Genomic DNA, 21,474 nt, shown 5'->3' with positions numbered 1-21,474 from the left:
AACGATTCACTACTTGTCTGCAACTTTTAAATCTGGCAGTGTATTGTTGATGTTTGTTTTTCAGTTTGAATGTCTTGAAGTAATTTTTTTGGCCTGTTATGTGAATGTGGAGAGTTGATTGGTGCACTTGACTTCTTTGTCTACTTATCCTCTGTTCACTCTGGCTCTGTTCTAAGTCTAGATCTTCTTGTTATCGGGGATCCCTAAATATTCTTTATAGCATTATTAATCCATTCAGTATTAGGCGATTTTGGTAGCTTTCGCGTTTGAGTCAGTAGATAATTTGCACAGGGTGCAGAGGAGAGGAAGCTGCTCCAAAAAGAAATTTATTGGTCTTCATTGTGCCAAGATTGCAGAAAGAAAATGCCCCAAAAAACAAATGAAGGCAGATAACTTTGGGCCTTAATTTGAGAGGTGATAACTTTTTTAGTTTGGGCCTCATGTCCTTGCTGAGCCCACAGTCCATTTGTGCCACTTCCCATCAGGATTTTAGGGCCCACTGATGTTTGGGTTCTGCTGTCTCCCAACAGTGAGGGTCTATATATGGACTCAAAAGAAAACATAAGTCTAGTTTGCGAGTGATTGGGTTTTTGTTGCTTGCACTCAAAAGGCCAAAAAAAGTGGGTTGTAAAAATATATAGAGTACTTTCCTTTGTCATCCGCAAAAATTGTAAAACTTCATGCCAAAATGATTGGCCACGAATGTGATTAAAAACAAGAATTAGAGCCTAATAAAAATGATGGGTGACGTTAATTATGAACTTAGATGGTAACAGACTGATGATCGAGCCTTTTATAGGTGCATCTATTTATTTAATTATTTTCAAAAAGATATTAGTGAATTAGCAAAACTTGTGAACAATGTGGGCCATCTGAAAGCAAAGAGAAAGAAGCCAATGGAAAAATGAACATCACACACTCATAGCCATAGACTATAGATGGATTGAGTATATCCGAGCATGACCTTTTGAGCTTTGAGAGGCAACAGTTGAAGATCGAAGTCGTATTACTTCTTGATGCAGCCCACAGAAGCCGTACCTAAAAAGCATTGCAAGGCCTATTTCTCAAATCCAACAAACTCTTTCTGCTTCTTTTTCATTGAATTGAAAATTGCAAAAAATAAATGGAAAAAGATATGAACCTCTTCTTCTAGAGCATTAAGCCTTGAGTCTCCCTGTGACATACAAATACAACCAAATATTATATATTTGCTTTCAATTTAGCATATACTTGAAAGCTCAAGACTTGAAGCTGAAACGGTAAACAAACCTTAAGAGTGAACAAAACAGACTGTAAATGATGGATCTTCTTCGTCATGTCATCAACGCTCTTGTAAGAGTGAACAAAACATACTGCAAATGATGGATCTCCCGTATGCTTTTTCATAAAATCACTTAAAACCACCTAAAGTGATTTTTCAGAGAAGTGATTATTGGCCTATTTAGAATCACTCCCAAACGAACCCTTAATCCTAGTGACAAAAGTGTATCCTTAGTATTCGAAAAATTGTTTCTTTACCACTTTCATACATCCACTAGTTTGTCCATCAAAAATTACGTTAACGAATCACATCACATGATTAAGAGCAGCTCCAGCGAGGGAGCCCAGCCCGAGGCGAGGGCAGGAAAAAAAAAAAAAGTCGCTCCAGCGTACAGCCCAGGCCCGGGGGTGGTGTGGGACCCACCAACTCGGGCCAGCCCGAAGGCGAGACCAGCCCGAGGTCCAACTCGCGTGTTGCTGACGTCAGCCTCGCGTCACGCTGACGTCAGCGCGCCAGGTCCAAGGTACGCTGCCACGTGTCGCCTCCCCAGCTTTCCGATCTGCTTCTCCAAATTAATCCAACGGCTGAGGCTTTTTTGGGCAATAAAAATATGAAAAAAAATCGTAAATTTTTTTAAAAAATTCTAAAAAATTCTGATATTTTTTTTCTATAAATACCTATCAATACCCTTCACTTTCAACACCAATCCTCATACATTTCATTATACTTCTACTATTATTCACTCTTTACTCAACATTTTCCTCTATACCTTATTTCCATTTTCAACATTTAAGTAAATGTCTTTGTCCTTTTACTTTAATTTATTTTTATATTACTCCATTTACTTAAGTTTACAATGTAAATAAGGAAGTACCCCCCATTTGGATTCAAATAAAAATACTAGAAAATCAAATTCCCACCAAATCAAAATATGAAAAATCGGTTTTAGTGCAAAATACGATTTAGGCTAAAAATGATGGCTCATTAAGTCAATATATACTTCATATTAAAATCCCATAAAATCAAGTTTTCTTATTTGATGTGTAAGGAATAAAAGCCGCCAAAAATTATCTTGAGAAAATAATTATTCCGAAAAACCATTTTTCATACTTAGCCAATATTGCACCTCCGCTAAAAAAATTATGGGTCCGCCCGTGTCTATAAATACCAACCAATACTCTTCACTTTTAACACCAAATCCTAATTTTTTTTTAAATGAATACCAACCAATACAACTAATAAAATAAAATCTTATCCGATATGAATAGTATTGACACGTAGGAACCCAAAAATCTTATCCGAAAATATTATCCAAATTAATTATTTAAGTAAAAAAAAGTTGTGAAAAAACAAAAAAATGAATAGTAATTGCCCTTAGCCATGGCAATGGGTGGAAACTCAAAATACTATTTGCAAGGGCAACCACTATTCACGTGAATAGTGGCTGCCCTGGCTCCCCCCTTGCCATGGCTAAGGGCAAATGGGTGGAGTTGCTCTAATAAAGTAAAATAAATAAAGCACCCCAAACAGTAAGAGTGAAAAAGTTGTGACACGTGGAGAACGACATGGCACCATTGATATCCATGTTCTATATCACCCTGTAAAAGTCGAGGAGTTCTTTTCAGACTGAATTAGTTACGAGGAGACTAGACTGGATTCCCCTCTACTTTTTAATTTTTTTGTACAAGCGACGTCCCTAAGCATAAGCATCCTCAGCCACAAGGCTTGTAACAGCTCAAACAAAAAATGATATCGCACCTCAAAACAAAAAACAAAAATTGAAGTTAGGGATAAAAGTTCATGATCGCTTTAGCTACAAAATCCTCTTCTTTATGCTCTCAGCATCTTGGGCATACAACAAACAAATCCCACACTTCTCCACCTCCAACTCCGAATAGGGTTTGTTGGCAAATCCCAGTACGCTGAAGTCAACATAGACCTCAGTAACAAGTTTGTAAAACGCAGTGGGGCTTTGAGCTCCCTCCACAACTTCTTCAAATACATTATTATACCACCACACATACACCTGGTGGAGCTTTGAGCTTCCACTATTCGCAAACGGATGCAAAGGATGGTTGATTTCATGGCTTTCACCATTACTAGTTTTGAAGTTGTACTTGCATCCAATCTTCATAGAGAATTCAGCGTAATCCTTGTTGAATGCAATAACAAGAGATAGAGCGAAACCCAAGAAATCTGTGCTAAACCAGTCAGGAGGAAGCTTGATGTTTATTGAAGATCCCTCACTTTGATGGCTGAACCAATTTGGAATTTCATACCCCCAACATTTAATGGCAATGAAATTTTCCTGTAGCATCAGTGGACATCTTAGTTATTAAACTCGTGTAAAATTTTCCACAGAAGTGAGTGAGAGAGAGTGTGTGCGTGAGGTAGATAGAGAAACAAAGAAAGAAAGAGATATATAAACCTGCATCATATCATCTGGATCATGATCAGTATCATTTAAATCATAATCCTCTGAATCATAATCATCTGAATCAGAATCATAACCATCTGAATCATAATCATAATCATCATCTGAATCATATGATGATTGTTCAATTTTTTCTTCTTTAAACTTTGACCACGCAGTTGCCATTCGCATAATTCGGAGCCGTGCATCAACCATTATGTTGCTTCGTGCATTCTGATCCAACTTTGTGCAACTAGAAAATATATATTTCTCATGAAGCCTTGGATAAAATATATATTCGCCCCAACCTTGTGCGAGTGCAGTGCTTGAACTTGAGACTGTCTTCAGAGACGTGCAACCATGTGCTTCAAGACGTTGCAACAATGGGGGGAGCTCTGGTAAAGATTTAAGGCTCTTGCAATCGGTTAAGAAAAGGCAAGACAGGTGAGCAGCATGTTTGATGCTTGCAGGTATGCTCTTAATGTTGGTCTCTCTCAGATTTAATATTTGTAATGAGGTTAAGCAAACAAGGCCATCAGGGATTTCTAGTATACTGCACTTAGCAAGGTTTAGTGCTTCCAGAGATACCAATCCAACTCGGTCTATTAAGACGGGAGGCAATTTCTTCAGTTCCGAACAGCCATTAAACGAGAGAGTTTTAAGATTGCTTAAACTGTAGATGCTGTTTGGGACGACCTCAAGGTTCTTGCACTTGTGGAGAACTAAATATTTAAGTGCAACTAGATTTCCAACTGATGGCAGTAGCTCTTCAACCGCTGTACCTGATAAATTTAGAAACTCCAGATGTTCCACAGGGTCTGAGATTTTTGGCAAGTGTTGAAAGTTAGAGCAACGACTGAGATCAAGGCTCTTCAAAGATTTCAAATTCCAAATGTCCATTGGGAGACTCACAAGGCTTTTGCAAGCGACCAGTTTAATTGTAGTGAGACCAAAGACAAACTTGATTGATGACGGCAAATCTTTTATTCCTGTCTTACTCAAATCTAGCACTGTTGTATTCCTGGGAAGCTCCGGAAACTCGCAAAGAGATTTGCAGCCACACAGACTAAAAGTACCTGACGCATTCGGCTTACAACTGCTGCTTGGAAGACTCTTAAGGTCTCTACAATATCTAATATCAAGCTCAGATATTTTTTCGTGAGACCAAACTGATGAAGGCAATTCCTCTATTGCTGTCTTAGATAAATCTAAGAATTCAACATTACATGGCATATCCGGAAGAGTTTTGAGCTTTCTGCACCGCCCAAGTTCAAGATTTGTAAGCTTGTTAAGATATTTAAAATACGAAGGAATTTCAACCAATCTGTTACAGTCATAAAGATCTATCCGCTCAATTTTTTGACTCTGAGAGAGATTTGGAACTTCAGTTAGATGATCGGAGGAACGAAGACTGATCACTTTTAAGTTGATAAGATTCTGTAACAAATTAAATAGAAATGAAAAGAATTAACAACGTAGCTTGCAGATTATTACTTTCTAGGCCACATGTTATACAAGAACTAAAATAAGCATATATACCTGGTCTTTATTCCAAAGTTGAGCCCCAACTTCGCTGAACGGCATATGAAGCTCAACAAGATTTTCAGGAGAAAATTTTGATGGCAAAGATTTCAAAGGATATCCCTCCCATTCAAGATAACTAAGAGAATTAGGAAGATCAAGAGAATCAATTAATGTGATGTTCTTGAGAAACCGAGGGTAATTGACACGTAGCCATCTCAGTTGATACATTTTTTCGAAATTTGCATGATTCAAGTTTAGCTTTTCAATCTTAGACCAGTCAAAGAATATGGCTTGAACAGTTGCAGTTCTCTGACAATCAATAGCAAAGTGTAAATTGAATTAATAATATAAAAAGTTTAATCAAAATTATATTTGAGGAATAATCTGACTTGTGTATTGTAAATGTGAATATAACATAAACTACGTACCTGGTTATTTGCCAACACTTGATAGACATCCTCTGCAATGAACAACCTACTGCGTTTTCTGGGTTCTTCAATACATTGTTCGCGAACAATTGCCCTACCCATTTCTTGCAGCAAATCATGCATCGCTATCCATCCTTCCCAAATTGATATGAGAGACCTATCAATGAGGACTTTGATTCCGACTTCCCCATAGAAACCACGAATATATAACATTCTTTTTACACCATCGATATTCTCGTCCTTATGAAAACATGCTATATCAAGAAATATCTCCTTCTCATTTTCTTCTAATCCATCGTAACTTACTCTCAGAGCTTTCTTGATTTCTTCACTTGGAAATCGTTTCAATTTGTTCCATTGATCTTCCCACTCTTGTTTGCTCTTGCAACGAAGGAATGAGGACCCCATAACTTTAAGAGCTAATGGAATGCCTTTAACATATTCTACCACCTCTTTTGACAACTCAATATAATCTGTTGTTGGGGACTTATTTTTGAAAGCATGCGAATGAAAGAGCTGAAGAGCTTCATTGAAACTTAATCCCTCAACCTCGTATATCTTTTCATTATCAACTTTTTCCTCAAGAACGCCTTTATCTCTAGCAGTTATAATGATTCGACTGCCTTGGCAAAACCGATCATGGTCACCAACAAGAACTTCTAGTTGGCTTGAAGCATTCACATCATCAAGAACAATGAGCGCCTTTGTACGCCTGAGCCTAGCTTGAATAGAAGTCTGTCCTATAGACAGAGTGTCGATGGTTATATCTTTGTCCTTTAATATCTTACGAACGAGTTTATTTAGCAACTGATTTGGTCCACCCGTTTGTTCTGATTTCTCCCTAACATTTGCAAGAAAACAAGCAGCTTCAAATTTAGAGGACTGCCTGTGAAATACAGCATCCACAAGGGTGGTCTTGCCAATACCAGCCATGCCCCAAATACCTACACAGCAAACACCTGGTGAACTTAAGCACAATAACGACTCAATTTTCTCAATTTTCCTTTCAATTCCAACCAGGCCCTTTAAATCACTAGACGATTCACGATTCAATTTGGTCAAAATATCTTGGACAACTTTCTCTACAAAATCAGCTGCTGTCCTGGCAAATATCATTATGAAAGACAAACAATAGTAAGTATGAATCAAATGATCACAAGTGGAAATTGATACAAGTTAGAGAGTTGGCTACCCTGTTTTGCTTGAATGATGAAACCCAGACATATTGGCTGCTTCCTCCAGAGCAGCCCTCCAGTTGACCACCTCATCCCTACTGCCCTTAAAACGTTTCTTTAGTTGAAGACCTTCAAGTATATAAGTTCCCTGCTGTTTTCGTACATGTGATGGATCTATGCAATAAAAAATGGGTATAACAATTTGTCCATATCTTTCCTTGCATCCCAGTATATGCACAAGTTCTTTCAAACACCATGTGGAAGAAGCATAGTTTTTTGAGAAAATGACTACTGAAATCTTTGATTTCTCGATTGCTTCCAGAAGGGCAGGTTCAATGTTGTCTCCTTTCTCCAGTCTGCGATCCATGTAGGTCTCAATTTTCTTCCGAAGTAAAGCTGCGTGAAGATGACTGGTAAAAGTATCGCGTGTGTCTTGACCTCTGAAACTAAGAAACACATCATACTTTTCTTGAAGGGGGGCAGCAAAAGGAGGAGAAGAAGATGATGAATTCATATTCCTATCCACAACCTGCAAACCTGCAAGTCAAAACATGCATTACATGTATCCAAATTGGATGTATATATTGAGAATGAGATATGAGGAATAAAAAAAATCTCAAAATTGGATGTATATATAAATTTGTGGCCTTTGTTGTTTAGAAAGAAAGATAGAAAGCAGTTTGGTTAATTAAGTTGCAGCTGAGAAGCCAACAATTGCCAGCTTGAGAGAGATAGAGAGAGAGAAAGCTAGAGATAAGTTGCCACTACCAGCTTGAGAGATTTGTAGCCTCTCTTATTTAGAAAGAAAGAGAATTGAAAGCAGTTGCTTGCAGCTAGATCACATTTTAGTTTAGCAATTGTACAAAGCTCGAAAACGATCCACGGAAAATAATCAGAGATGGAAAAAGAGAAGAGGAACAATTACTCAAGCACTGTTGGTGGACAAAAATTCAAGCATTCACTCCGAAGAAATAAAAAGGGCATATGGGATAATGGGAGTGACTGCACAAACTTTTGCTTTTGAGTTGGAATTTTTCTTGAGTTCAATTCTAGCTAAAGTGACAATAGGCTGCATCGTTTATGCGTTTTACTTTTACGTACAAAGTTGTTCCTTTTCTTACTTTTGGTACATTCATAGGCCGCAAGGCCTACCGGGCATGCTTAAATTTTTGCTTGTGCAGGGACTAACAAGTAGTTTGTCTACTGCTAACAGAATCTAGGCATACTATAGAATCCTATTCAGATTTTGAAACTTGTAAATGAAGCTACTGGAACATCTTTTGCTGTTTTTTTCTTCTTCTTTTTCTCTGATGATTCTTGCCATAAGGTAAAGGCAGGAATGTTTATATAAAAGGAAAGGAAAAGAGGTTTAGGATTTTTACAACTTCTTCAGGCTTTACCTTCTCTTTCATTTTCTCCAATTTCTCTTTGTACCCATTTTTTTCCCCTACATGTTCTATGATAAGCCCAACAACGCCCCTGCTTTCTTCACCTCCAAAATTTCAACATTTTGTAATTATTTTATAGTGCTGTTGGAAAACTCTTCGATTTTGTTTTGGTACAAAACACGTATATCATTTCAGAAATGCAAAATGAAGAAGGTGCCAATGTTTCACGTTTATGACATCAGCCATCTTTTACAGTCACATATTAAATTAAATTTTAAATTTATAAATAAGAAGTTAGAAGAACCATCCAAACGAAGAATAGAAATGTCAAAATCTATAACAGAAATGCAATATCCAAAGAATGAAAAGCAGTCCAAACCAAGAAGAACCATCAATGGATGAGTATTGAATGCATAAAGATTTATCAAGTCTCAAGAAGAACCACCAAACCAATCAATCTATTGCTAAACCAAACCAGAAATAAATAGTGAGAATTTGAGATTGGGGCCTAAAAACCGAACCTTGTTACGTGAGGACCATAGAAACTCCATGAATTTGAATCCATTGTTCTGTAACGATATCGGCCATCTGAAAGCAAAGAGAAAGAAGCCAATGGCAAAATGAACACCACACTAACAACATCACACACTCATAGCCATAGACTATAGATGCATTGAGTACATCAGTGCATGACCTTTTGAGCCTGAGAGGCAACCGTTGAAGATCCAAGTTGTACTACTTCTTGATGCAGCCCACAGAAGCCGTACCTAAAACACATTGCAAAGCCAATTTCTCAAATCCAACAAACTATTTCTGCTACTTAGTCATTGAATTAAAAATTGCACAAAATAAATTGAAAAATATATGAACCTCTTCTTCTAGAGCATTAAGCCTTGAGTCTCCCGGTGACATACAAATGCAACCAAATATTATAAATTTGCTTTCAATTTAGCATATACTTGAAAGCTCAAGACTTGAAGCTGAAACGGGAAACAAACCAGAAGAGTGAACAAAACATACTGCAAATGATGGATCTTCTGAACCATGTAGTCAACGCTCTTCGATACAATCGATTTTCTCATTCAGATTTTGAACATTTAATGCTAGAACTGATTCTGCATAACAAAATTAATAATAGCTAAGAAGAAAATCATGGGTAACAAATTGAAGGAAAAAAATTATAAAAAATAAAGCTTGAAGTGGGCGTAAATACCTAAGTGGGCGATCTTGAGCTGGAATTGGTGGAGTTGGCAGAGGGAGGAATTGTCGTTGTTGTCGTTGGTGTGGCGAGTTGAACATGTCGTTTGGGAGAGAGGAGAACAAGGCGGGAGAGGGAAATGGACTTTAAAGAGTATATAGCCGTTTTAAAATTGGTTTATTCTGCAGCAGCAAATGCTACTCACGGGTTTCAACAAAACAAGTTTAATCGTTAGTAAGGCCGAAGTCAACGAGGGCACGACTGTGAAAAAATCTCGGCTACACTCTTTTTTTAATGTATACGTTTGTAAATATATTTGAATATTTAAATGGTATAGCCGGCCGGCTATAAGTTTTGAATATATTCGAATATTTAAATAGTATAGCCGGGCGGCTATACTGTTGAAACAAAAATTTCTCCATGTTCTGCGGCCAAGTGCTCATCTTATAAGTGGGGGCAAAAAGGAAAGAAAGTTCTTACGAAATTAGGAAAAAAAAAAAACATGAGAAGAAAGCTCCAACTCCACATCATATCTCATTGAAAACTCAATAGGTTACTGTCCAACAACTAGTTAAATTACTGTGACAAGAAGATGAAATAGGTATGCACAATGCTGGAGGATGGTGATAGCTCCCTTTAGAAGGTATAAGGTAGTTGTTTGTTAAGGAGTTATAAAAATATGGTTCTTCACCATATAAAATCAGATTCACCTTGATACAGTCATATCGATGGATAATACCAAGTATATTAAGCAGCTGTCTTTTGTACTCATGTATTCGCTTTGTCTGCACATCAAACATTGCATCTAAACTAACCTGCAGTTGAAAGCGATAAATTTCATTGTAATCTATTAGACAAAGGAGAAAAGATGAACAGGATAGAAGTTCTAAGAACTTGTGACCAAACCTTCACACCATTCATTGATTCAATGTACAAATATGAAGCCTAGAGAGTACCATCATCCATTCTTGTTGAAGGTCAGGATCTGCTGCATATGCTCGCAAGCCAGTTAGAAGATCAACATCACGAATCCAAGCTTCTGTTCCAAGCCATTTTGAGATAAGAGCACACAGGCTAGGATTACTCACCACAATCCAGCGGCGCTGAGAAATCAAATGTCAGTACATTATCACATACATGCATATAGACTGTATACTGCTAAGAATAATGGGGAATCCCTGATTCATCGATGCATTATAAGAACAACCTTTGAATATGTGCAGGAATATATTCTGAGTTCCACAGCATCATGCATCCAATTAAGTGGTCACCAACAGACATCATCACATTAATTAAGACATATTAAAGAAAGCTGCAGGAAAGGTTGTTGCATCCCAATTGACTGCTCAACTGTGGTGGTTTAAAAACTTAAAACTCAGTGGAACACTCTGCTCCATAAGCCCTATTTGATAACTATAACAGCACAAACTACAAAGGCGATCAAAACCCATCTTTCGAGCTGTGTATCTCACCATTCTTCTTCAACCACATAAACAGAATGAATAGTCTAATGAAACTAGCAACTACTTTATAAAAGATGCTATGAACTTTATACCTGGGTAACACCATTTGTCTTGCATTGAAATTTCTGAGGGCACAGCTCATAGAAGTCCTGTGAAAGAGAAAAGGTGTCAGATGACCTAATTTAAGGTATCATAAGAATTTGGATATCTTCAACTTTGTCATAAGCCAAGGGAAAATACAACAATGCAAGGAACACATGGTACCTTGAGTAATTTTGCTTTTGGCAATTCTGAATGTACTTTGGAACATCATAATAGGATTGCAAGAATAAGCACAATGGTGTATGGATTCAATGTACAGTTTACAAAATACTACAGATAATACCAGACGCCAACCACAGTTGGAAGCTCAGAATCATATATCTACCAAGAATACCTTCACAGCACCTTCCTCAATAATTGATATCCAGGATAGCCGATTGGAATCTAAACCAAGCATCTTCTTCAACTCTTCCACAAACTAAGTTTATTTCATATGTAATCTGGAGCAATAAAAACCTTACCACAATGATTTGAGTGACAAAATAATAATCTCATAAGGCAAGGTGGAGTTGGCAGAGGGAGGAATTGTCGTCGTTGTCGTTGGTGTGGTGAGGTGAACATGTCGTTTGGGAGAGAGCCAAGAGAGAAGAGAATAAGGCGAGAGAGGGAAACAGACTGGAGATCTTCTGTTTAAACAGTACAGCCGGCTATACTGTTTAAATATATTCGAATATTTAAATGGCATAGCCGGGCGGCTATTATATTTAAAAAACTAAATAAAAAATAGTATAGCCGTTCGGCTATACTATTTAAAAACATAAAATGAAAATAGTATAGCCGGACGGCTATACTATTTAAAAACCCAAATAAAATAGTATAGCCGATCGGCTATAACTTTTAAATATATTCGAATATTTAAATCGTATAGCCGGGCGGCTATACTATTTTGAAAAATGAAATCAAAATAGTATAGCGGCGCGGTTATACTACTATATTAAAAAATAAAATGAAAATAGTATAGCCGGTCGGCTATACGTTTTAAATATAACTGAATATTTAAAGTATAGCCGGAAGGCTGTACTGGTGTTTCCATATTTTAAAAAAATTTAGGCTTTGCTCTTCTCACACGTGTAACCTAGGGGCTGGGAGGCTCCTTTTTTCCAAAGATACACGTAGTATAGCCGCACGGCTAGACTCTTTTTTATTTTTAATATTTTGAAATTATTAAATGGCATTCTTTACTTTTGTTCTTTGGCCTACTTCTTTAATTTGCCATACGTAATCAAGTGATATCTTACCCTCTTTTAATCACTTTGCATAGTGATTACATTTTCATTGTTATTTAATATAAAAGGACTGAAGAAAATGGACACAAAGTTATTCGTTTCTATTTATCAAGTCTTTTGTGAAATCGTTAGGGTTTCTTTTTTCAATTTCTCCATACCCCAAGAGCCGTATCCGTCACTACTATGCCATTGCTCGAGTATCTATCTTCCCTTTTTGATTTTTTAATTTTTCAAAGTTATTACCCGCATAAAGATTTTAGCACTTTCACGTTTAATAATATATTATACCTGTACGCACATATTTATCATGTTTAATACACGTTTTTTTTTTTATAAAAAAAATTAAGTAGGACACAAAAAATTCAGGTATTATACACGTATTACTGAATAAGAATAACATATACCCAAAAAAAAAATGGTATAGCCGTGCGGCTACACTCTTGTTGGCATAAAAATGGTGTAGCCGCACGGCTATACTCCTTGACAAGTGGGCTTAGGCCGTGGGCCTCTTTGGCACGTGCGCTTAGCCTTGGGCCGGTCTTTTTCAATTAATATATATATATATATTATATATATAAAATAGTATAGCCGCACGGCTATACTATTTTTAAAATTGTTTTTTTCCAAAAAAGTATAGCCGTTGGGCCTCTTTCTCACGTGGGCTGATGCCATGGGCCTCTCTGACCCGTGGGCTTACGCCTTGATCGGGTCTTTATATATATAAATACATAAAATAGTATAGCCGCGCGGCTATACTATTTTTAAAATATTTTTTTAAAAAAAGTATAGCCGTTCGGCCTCTTTGACGCGTGGGATCAGGCCATGGGCCTCCTTGAAACGTGGGCTTAGGCCTTGGGCGGGCCTTTTTATATGTATATTATATATATCAATAAAATAGTATAGCCGCGCGGCTATACTATTGTTTTAATTGTTTTTTCAAAAAAGTATAGCCGTTGGGCCTCTTTGACACGTGGGATTAGGCCATTGGCCTCTCTGACACGTGGGCTGAGGCCTCTGGCCGTTCTTTATATATGTAAACAGTATAGCCATGCGGCTATACTATTTTTTAATTAAAAAAGGAGTATAGCCGCGCGGCTGTACTGGTGTTTCCATATTTTAAAAAAATAGTAAATTTAGGCTTTGCTCTTCTGACACGTGTAACCTAGGGGCTGGGGGGCTCCTTTTTTCCAAAGACACACATAGTATAGCCGCGCGGCTAGACTCTTTTTTATTTTTAATATTTTGAAATTATTAAATGGCATTCTTTACTTTTGTTCTTTGGCCTACTTCTTTAATTTACCATACGTAATCAAGTGATATCTTACCCTCTTTTAATCACTTTGCATAGTGATTACATTTTCATTGTTATTTAATATAAAAGGACTGAAGAAAATGGACACAAAGTTATTCGTTTCTATTTATTAAGTCTTTTGTGAAATCGTTTGGGTTTCTTTTTTCAATTTCTCCATACCCCAAGAGCCGTATCCGTCACTACTATGCCATTGCTCGAGTATCTATCTTCCCTTTTTGATTTTTTAATTTTTCAAAGTTATTACCCGCATAAAGATTTTAGCACTTTCACGTTTAATAATATATTATACCCGTACGCACATATTTCTCATGTTTAATACACGTTTTTTTTTTTATAAAAAAAATTAAGTAGGACACAAAAAATTCAGGTATTATACACGTATTACTGAATAAGAATAACATATACCCAAAAAAAAATGGTATAGCCGTGCGGCTACACTCTTGTTGGCATAAAAATGGTATAGCCGCACGGCTATACTCCTTGACAAGTGGGCTTAGGCCGTGGGCCTCTTTGGCACGTGCGCTTAGCCTTGGGCCGGTCTTTTTCAATTAATATATATATATTATATATATAAAATAGTATAGCCGCACGGCTATACTATTTTTAAAATTGTTTTTTTCCAAAAAAGTATAGCCGTTGGGCCTCTTGCTCACGTGGGCTGATGCCATGGGCCTCTCTGACCCGTGGGCTTACGCCTTGATCGGGTCTTTATATATATAAATACATAAAATAGTATAGCCGCGCGGCGATACTATTTTTAAAATATTTTTTTAAAAAAAGTATAGCGGTTCGGCCTCTTTGACGCGTGGGATCAGGCCACGGGCCTCCTTGAAACGTGGGCTTAGGCCTTGGGCGGGCCTTTTTATATGTATATTATATATATCAATAAAATAGTATAGCCGCGCGGCTATACTATTGTTTTAATTGTTTTTTCAAAAAAGTATAGCCGTTGGGCCTCTTTGACACGTGGGATTAGGCCATTGGCCTCTCTGACACGTGGGCTGAGGCCTCTGGCCGTTCTTTATATATGTAAACAGTATAGCCATGCGGCTATACTATTTTTTCAATTAAAAAAGGAGTATAGCCGCGCGGCTGTACTGGTGTTTCCATATTTTAAAAAAATTTAGGCTTTGCTCTTCTGACACGTGTAACCTAAGGGCTGGGGGGCTCCTTTTTTCCAAAGACACACATAGTATAGCCGCGCGGCTAGACTCTTTTTTATTTTTAATATTTTGAAATTATTAAATGGCATTCTTTACTTTTGTTCTTTGGCCTACTTTTTTAATTTACCATACGTAATCAAGTGATATCTTACCCTCTTTTAATCACTTTGCATAGTGATTACATTTTCATTGTTATTTAATATAAAAGGACTGAAGAAAATGGACACAAAGTTATTCGTTTCTATTTATTAAGTCTTTTGTGAAATCGTTCGGGTTTCTTTTTTCAATTTCTCCATACCCCAAGAGCCGTATCCGTCACTACTATGCCATTGCTCGAGTATCTATCTTCCCTTTTTGATTTTTTACTTTTTCAAAGTTATTACTCGCATAAAGATTTTAGCACTTACACGTTTAATAATATATTATACCCGTACGCACATATTTCTCATGTTTAATACACGTTTTTTTTTATATAAAAAAAATTAAGTAGGACACACAAAATTCAGGTATTATACGCGTATTACTGAATAAGAATAACATATACCCAAAAAAAATGGTATAGCCGTGCGGCTACACTCTTGTTGGCATAAAAATGGTATAGCCGCACGGCTATACTCCTTGACAAGTGGGCTTAGGCCGTGGGCCTCTTTGGCACGTGCGCTTAGCCTTGGGCCGGTCTTTTTCAATTAATATATATATATTATATATATAAAATAGTATAGCCGCGCGGCTATACTATTTTTAAAATTGTTTTTTTCCAAAAAAGTATAGCTGTTGGGTCCCTTGCTCACGTGGGCTGATGCCATGGGCCTCTCTGACCCGTGGGCTTACGCCTTGATCGGGTCTTTATATATATAAATACATAAAATAGTATAGCCGCGCGGCGACACTATTTTTAAAATATTTTTTAAAAAAAAGTATAGCCGTTCGGCCTCTTTGACGCGTGGGATCAGGCCATGGGCCTCCTTGAAACGTGGGCTTAGGCCTTGGGCGGGCCTTTTTATATGTATATTATATATATCAATAAAATAGTATAGCCGCGCGGCTATACTATTGTTTTAATTGTTTTTTCAAAAAAGTATAGCCGTTGGGCCTCTTTGACACGTGGGATTAGGCCATTGGCCTCTCTGACACGTGGGCTGAGGCCTCTGGCCGTTCTTTATATATGTAAACAGTATAGCCATGCGGCGATACTATTTTTTGAATTAAAAAAGGAGTATAGCCGCGCGGCTGTACTGGTGTTTCCATATTTTAAAAAAATTTAGGCTTTGCTCTTCTGACACGTGTAACCTAGGGGCTGGGGGGCTCCTTTTTTCCAAAGACACACATAGTATAGCCGCGCGGCTAGACTCTTTTTTATTTTTAATATTTTGAAATTATTAAATGGCATTCTTTACTTTTGTTCTTTGGCCTACTTCTTTAATTTACCATACGTAATCAAGTGATATCTTACCCTCTTTTAATCACTTTGCATAGTGATTACATTTTCATTGTTATTTAATATAAAAGGACTGAAGAAAATGGACACAAAGTTATTCGTTTCTATTTATTAAGTCTTTTGTGAAATCGTTTGGGTTTCTTTTTTCAATTTCTCCATACCCAAGAGCCGTATCCGTCACTATTATGCCATTGCTCGAGTATCTATCTTCCCTTTTTGATTTTTTACTTTTTCAAAGTTATTACCCGCATAAAGATTTTAGCACTTTCACGTTTAATAATATATTATACCCGTACGCACGTATTTCTCATGTTTAATACACGTTTTTTTTTTTAAAAAAAAATTAAGTAGGACCCTCAAAATTCAGGTACTATACACGTATTACTGAATAAGAATAACATATACCCAAAAAAAATGGTATAGCCCTGCGGCTACACTCTGTTTGGCATAAAAATGGTATAGCCGCACGGCGATACTCCTTGACAAGTGGGCTTAGGCCATGGGCCTCTTTGGCACGTGCGCTTAGCCTTGGGCCGGTCTTTTTTAATTAATATATATATATATTATATATAAATATATTCGAATATTTAAATAGTATAGCCGCCCAGCGATACTATTTAAAAATTAAAATAAAATTAGTATAGCCGATCGGCTATACCGTTTTTAATTTTTTTAATTTTACAGTATAATCTCAGCCGCCGCTATGGACAGCGACGAAGCTGGAGTTGTGGATTACGAGTTCATCGACAACGACTCCGACGATTCCAATGATGTCTCCTCACATCGATACCAGGTGGCTTTCTGCTTATTTTATTTTTAATTATGACAGTTTCTCTTTTATTTTCTTATTCTAGTTTCTATAAAATGATTTTGGTTATCTGAATTTTCTTCATTCTGATTCTGGGTTGTGAAAGTCGAGCCTTTTTAGTTGTGAAATGTTAATTTCGCTTAATTTCGATGTTGCGTTTGATCACAAATTTTCTTACTTTTTCCCTGTGCTATGGTAATGTTAATGCTGCTGATTTTGATCTTAGGTTAGGTTTCATTGATTTATCAGAAATGTGAATTTAGTTTGTGTATTGTGCTAGTGTTCATCGTGTTTGATCTTGATATTTGGTTTAGTTAAGGTTATAAAAAATCTGAGCCCTTGCTTATATCATGGTAATGTTAATCTGCTCTGCTATAATTTTGAGATTATTTTGTTGTTTGATAATGTCAATTCTGTTTAGAAGCAATTTGGTATTTATTTAATTGGTAGCTGGCCATGGTTGAATTCATTGGTTTTGTCACCTTTGTGACTTCTTTTAAAGGTTGTTCATTGTTCCGTTGAACCCATCAATTTGGTAGCCTGTCTCTTGAAACGCTTGGCTCTGGAATATTGAAAATCTGAGCCATATCGCATTATGCGAAGACTTCGACTTATTGTTGAGTCTGAAGACGAGACAAATCTGTCAGTTATAGATAGATACTAATTGAGCTTTTCAGGCATGGTAAATTGTGTTTGCTATGGGATTCCAAGTTTTTCGTATTCTGAAAGAAGTTATTTTGTTGTGATTTCCTTGCATCTGGTACCTCATGATTAGCACTAAATGAATTAACTGGTGCATGTTAATCATGAACTTAGATGTAAATAGACTGATGATCGAGCCTTTTATAGGTTTATGTGATTGGTGAGGAAGGTATCTTGAAGGAGCTTGAGCTTGCTGGATATCAATACATTGGTGGACCAGTAAGTATGAGTCTGAAATCATATAAGTTTAAGTACATGATGCTGTTACTTGTACTTTTTCTATTTTATATCCTAGTCTGTGAAATCAAATGACATGTTATTCATTTGGCTAACAAGAGCATTGCACAAAACTTGGTGTCATTATTTCCTTTGCATTTGTATCTTCAGTTTCATTTTAAATTTAGGATAAAGCTTAACAGGTTACCTGTAGTTTAAAAGATCTTCAGGTATAAATAGCAAATTGTTGCTTGAGAGACATAACGAGGTCTACATCTTCTTTGGATGTAAAAGCAAATATTTGGAAACTGAAAGTTCCCCTGGTAATTATTTAGTATGAATGTTGATGTAGTGGATGAAGTAAAGGAGGATCATCACTGCCTGCCCCTCTCCCGGGAACATGCAGTTTGCTCCAGAAAATCTATTTTTTTTCTCTCCCCCCACCAAACAATAATTTTTTGAAAACATCATCTTTTTGTGTGTGCATGCATCTGTTTTAGATTCTTCTTGCCTCAGAAATTATTAGGGCTTCGGTTTAATATTTAAACTTTAATGTCTGAAGGTTTGGATTGAAAAATAGATGCCACATAACTGCCACAATTCACTATATTTTTTTCTTTATTTTTCTATGGCTGTACTTGTGCTCAAATTCAGGCATATATGCAAACATTGTGTTACAAAGTATTAAATGGAAGGTAATATACATGTTACTATACCAAGTGCCAACACCATATAAACGTTATGGTCTTATTATATATGCAGTGCACTTGTTACATGTATTGCATTTGGTCTTCTCTGGTGGCAGTTGTCATTAATCAATGTTTATGTGATGGAAAGTATGTGACACTCTGTCTACGTGAAAACCCTGGAAGTCTTTTCATTGCAACAAATTGTGATGCTGTCACTCGTCTCAAAGATGCTCAGGAATGGGCAGGTTCATTTCTCTCCTCTCTTGTTGCACTTTGTGTTTTAATTAGATTATTTTCAACTGTGTTATGCTGCAAAACATGTAAAGATTTTCCTAATTGGAATTTGTTTAAAATTCAAAAGTCATTTGTTAGGGGTAGCGATTTTCACACTCCTATTTGTACACTTTGCACTCACATTTATATATGCTTTCATCTCCTTGTTTCTGTTCAATATATCAAAGCATAAAATAAGGGAGAGGAGATAGGACTGTGAAAATGACCATCTTTTATTCGATCTTATAAAAAAAACTTATTACAATTTATTGAACACGTTAATGTTCAGAATACTGAATTAGATTATCTATGATGCATTTACTGATGCATGGGTTAGTGGTTCCAAATGACTTGATTATATGATACCTAAACTTCTAAAGTTGACTGGGAAATTTTGAATTTCTGGACCTGAAAATACCTAGCCAAACAGGTTGTTACCGAATTGATGAAGCTACTATAATTTTCTCTCAATAGCTACTATAATTTATACTCAACTTCAGGTGGACCGTGGTGGTTCTATGGTTGGCGCTATCCATGGATGTATTCAACGTGAGCCGCTGGTTGTGGGAAAACCCTCAACATTTACGATGGACTACTTAGCAAACGAGTAAGTCAAATGCTTTAATTATTGTTCTTCATCGTTTTATCTTACTGTAGATTAATTCTTTAGTTATTGAAGTTAAATTGCTCTATTTGGTTTTCTGACAAACATTAGAGGAGTTTCATCATTGACTCATCTTTTTAATCACTCACTATACTTAGCAACCATCTAGCTTATGTGCCCCTTCTTAAAAGTTAAAAAACACTCAAAGGCCAAAAGACATGACTTTGACTAATGCGGTAAACATCAATGATTTTGTAAATACAAGAATGCAATTATTGTAACAGAATGTACAATTTTCGTGATGTAATTTTGCATTCTAATTAGTATAGCTGACATGTACTAAGTCGCTGAACACTTTGACATCTTAAAGAAGTGAACTTCAATGGATCTGATGAAAACTATTGGTCATATAATTGCTGCTATTAGTCAGTTGAATTTAATCAATGACAGATTTGGCATCTTGAAGTGAAGTCACAGATTTGCATGGTTGGGATACACATTAGATACTGATATTCTGTTTGGACAAAATGGTGGTTACAAAACTTTTCTTGTTCTCTCAGGTAACTAAACTAAAGTCTGCATTTTTGGCCCAAGTTTTCTTGAGTTTGTGATGTATTTGAGCTAATTAAGGCGCTTTTCCTTCTGTCTAATAGGTGTCACCACTTTATCAGTGCTTCAGAGTCCTAACAACTCCATACAACCAGATTTTTACACGAACAAGATTTCAGACTTTTTGTCTCTCAAGGCTGCAACTGTATGATTATTATGTTACCCCTAAAATCAAACTTGGGCGGATCTGTCATTATTTGTCTCTGCCAGTCATACTTCCATGTAATTTTTTTAAGTATATTTTACTGGATGTAGGTTTCTGAAACAAAAAGAAACAGAGTACATTAATAAATATAAAAGCTATGCACTTGAGATGTCTGTGCAATTGTTAAACTGGTTGCTAATATATTCCTGCATCTTCTTCTTGGCAACCAAACCAGCACACAGCTGCAGCCATCCGTGTCTCTGAATTTATTTTTTTGCTTCTCTTTCTTCTGTGTGATTGGCAATTGAGCTTGGACAGGTAGTAGCGAAGGAGGTGTGTTGTTCATTTCATGTCCCAAAAGCCTCTCGGTCTAACCCTACTAGTGGAGCCTGTTATTTGTCTAAGTTGTGAAAATTGAAATTAGTATTTTTATTATAATATTATTGGGTTGTTGCTTGCTTGCACTCAAAAGAAAAAGAAAAAAGAAAACTAGTGGGTTGTAAAAATATATTTTCCTTGTCATCTGCAAAAATTGTAGAACTTGATGCCAAAATGATTAGTCACGAATGTGATTAAAAACAAGAATTGGGTAGAGACAGAGACAGAGAGAGCATCGGCAGCGCTGCCTTAAAATGGGAAAATTTACGAAGCACGAGGGCCTGCCTCAGCCTGGCTGGCTGACTGAAGAAGGTAGAGCCTCCAGGAGGGTTTGCACGTGGAGGAGGAGGAGATGCCAATAAATTAATTAACGATGGGAATGATGATATCACCATGATCACATTATTTTAATCTGTAAATAATTAATTATCCTTGTTGACTGTTTGTCTTTGGATCATTTGTGTTGTGTGTGCCTGAGTCTGACTCACTGACGCCTTGTACAACAAGCAATATCAGCCTTTAATTTTCTCCGAAGCCCTAATTAAATACGGTCTAAACTATGACATCACTCACACCTCTATAAATATGAAAAAGAAAAAGAAAATATTTATGTCCATTTATTACTTTGGTACCCTCCTCCTCCTGCTGCTGCTGCTGCCTGCCTGCCTGCAAACGCTGCATGCATGCCCAGTAAGCAAGTAGATTTTATTATCTTTCAGAAGTCATCTCCTGGGACGTAACTCCGCATTGCCATTTTCATGTTTAACCCTAATCTTCTGGTCAATCCATTCTCATTCTCAAAATTTAGGGTTTCGGTGGGGCGTCATGCTCTCTGTCTATTTTGTGGCATTTTGCTGTCTACAAGTTGGTTTAAATTTGAGTTTTTTTCTTTTTGCCTTGTAATTATAAATCAATAGTTTAGTTTGGTGATGGCGTGGGGGATCATCAGGAGGTTTTTT

General features: G+C 36.6%; 2 protein-coding genes across 6 annotated transcripts; one reads left to right on the top strand and one right to left on the bottom strand.

Moving 5' to 3' along the window:
* LOC18768735 (disease resistance protein RPS6) lies at positions 2,772 to 9,960 on the bottom strand. The gene is made up of 8 exons (XM_020569697.1): positions 9,210 to 9,960; positions 8,884 to 8,956; positions 8,711 to 8,777; positions 6,819 to 7,338; positions 5,627 to 6,728; positions 5,214 to 5,507; positions 3,690 to 5,111; positions 2,772 to 3,569 (listed from the first exon to the last, which is right to left on the bottom strand). Exons 4-8 carry the CDS (start codon positions 7,313 to 7,315, stop codon positions 3,075 to 3,077), a joined length of 3,810 nt encoding a protein of 1,269 aa, XP_020425286.1. The 5' UTR covers positions 7,316 to 7,338; positions 8,711 to 8,777; positions 8,884 to 8,956; positions 9,210 to 9,960; the 3' UTR covers positions 2,772 to 3,074.
* LOC18766529 (phosphoglycolate phosphatase 1B, chloroplastic) lies at positions 16,764 to 20,325 on the top strand. 5 transcript variants are annotated; one of them, XM_020569689.1, is made up of 6 exons: positions 16,764 to 16,884; positions 17,749 to 17,820; positions 18,580 to 18,751; positions 19,280 to 19,386; positions 19,855 to 19,943; positions 20,037 to 20,325. In XM_020569689.1, the coding sequence occupies exons 1-4, from the start codon at positions 16,795 to 16,797 to the stop codon at positions 19,330 to 19,332; spliced, it is 387 nt and encodes a 128-aa protein (XP_020425278.1). In that variant the 5' UTR covers positions 16,764 to 16,794; the 3' UTR covers positions 19,333 to 19,386; positions 19,855 to 19,943; positions 20,037 to 20,325. The 5 variants fall into 5 exon arrangements, with proteins under 5 accessions (XP_020425278.1, XP_020425277.1, XP_020425276.1 ...); XM_020569688.1 differs by having other exon boundaries at positions 19,850 to 19,943; XM_020569687.1 differs by having other exon boundaries at positions 19,834 to 19,943.

This window comes from Prunus persica, chromosome G8 (assembly GCF_000346465.2).
Source record: "Prunus persica cultivar Lovell chromosome G8, Prunus_persica_NCBIv2, whole genome shotgun sequence".
NCBI classification, from domain to species: Eukaryota; Viridiplantae; Streptophyta; class Magnoliopsida; order Rosales; family Rosaceae; genus Prunus; species Prunus persica.
The sequence above is the reverse complement of the archived record's forward strand: the minus strand, read 5'-3'. Positions and strand labels throughout refer to the sequence as shown.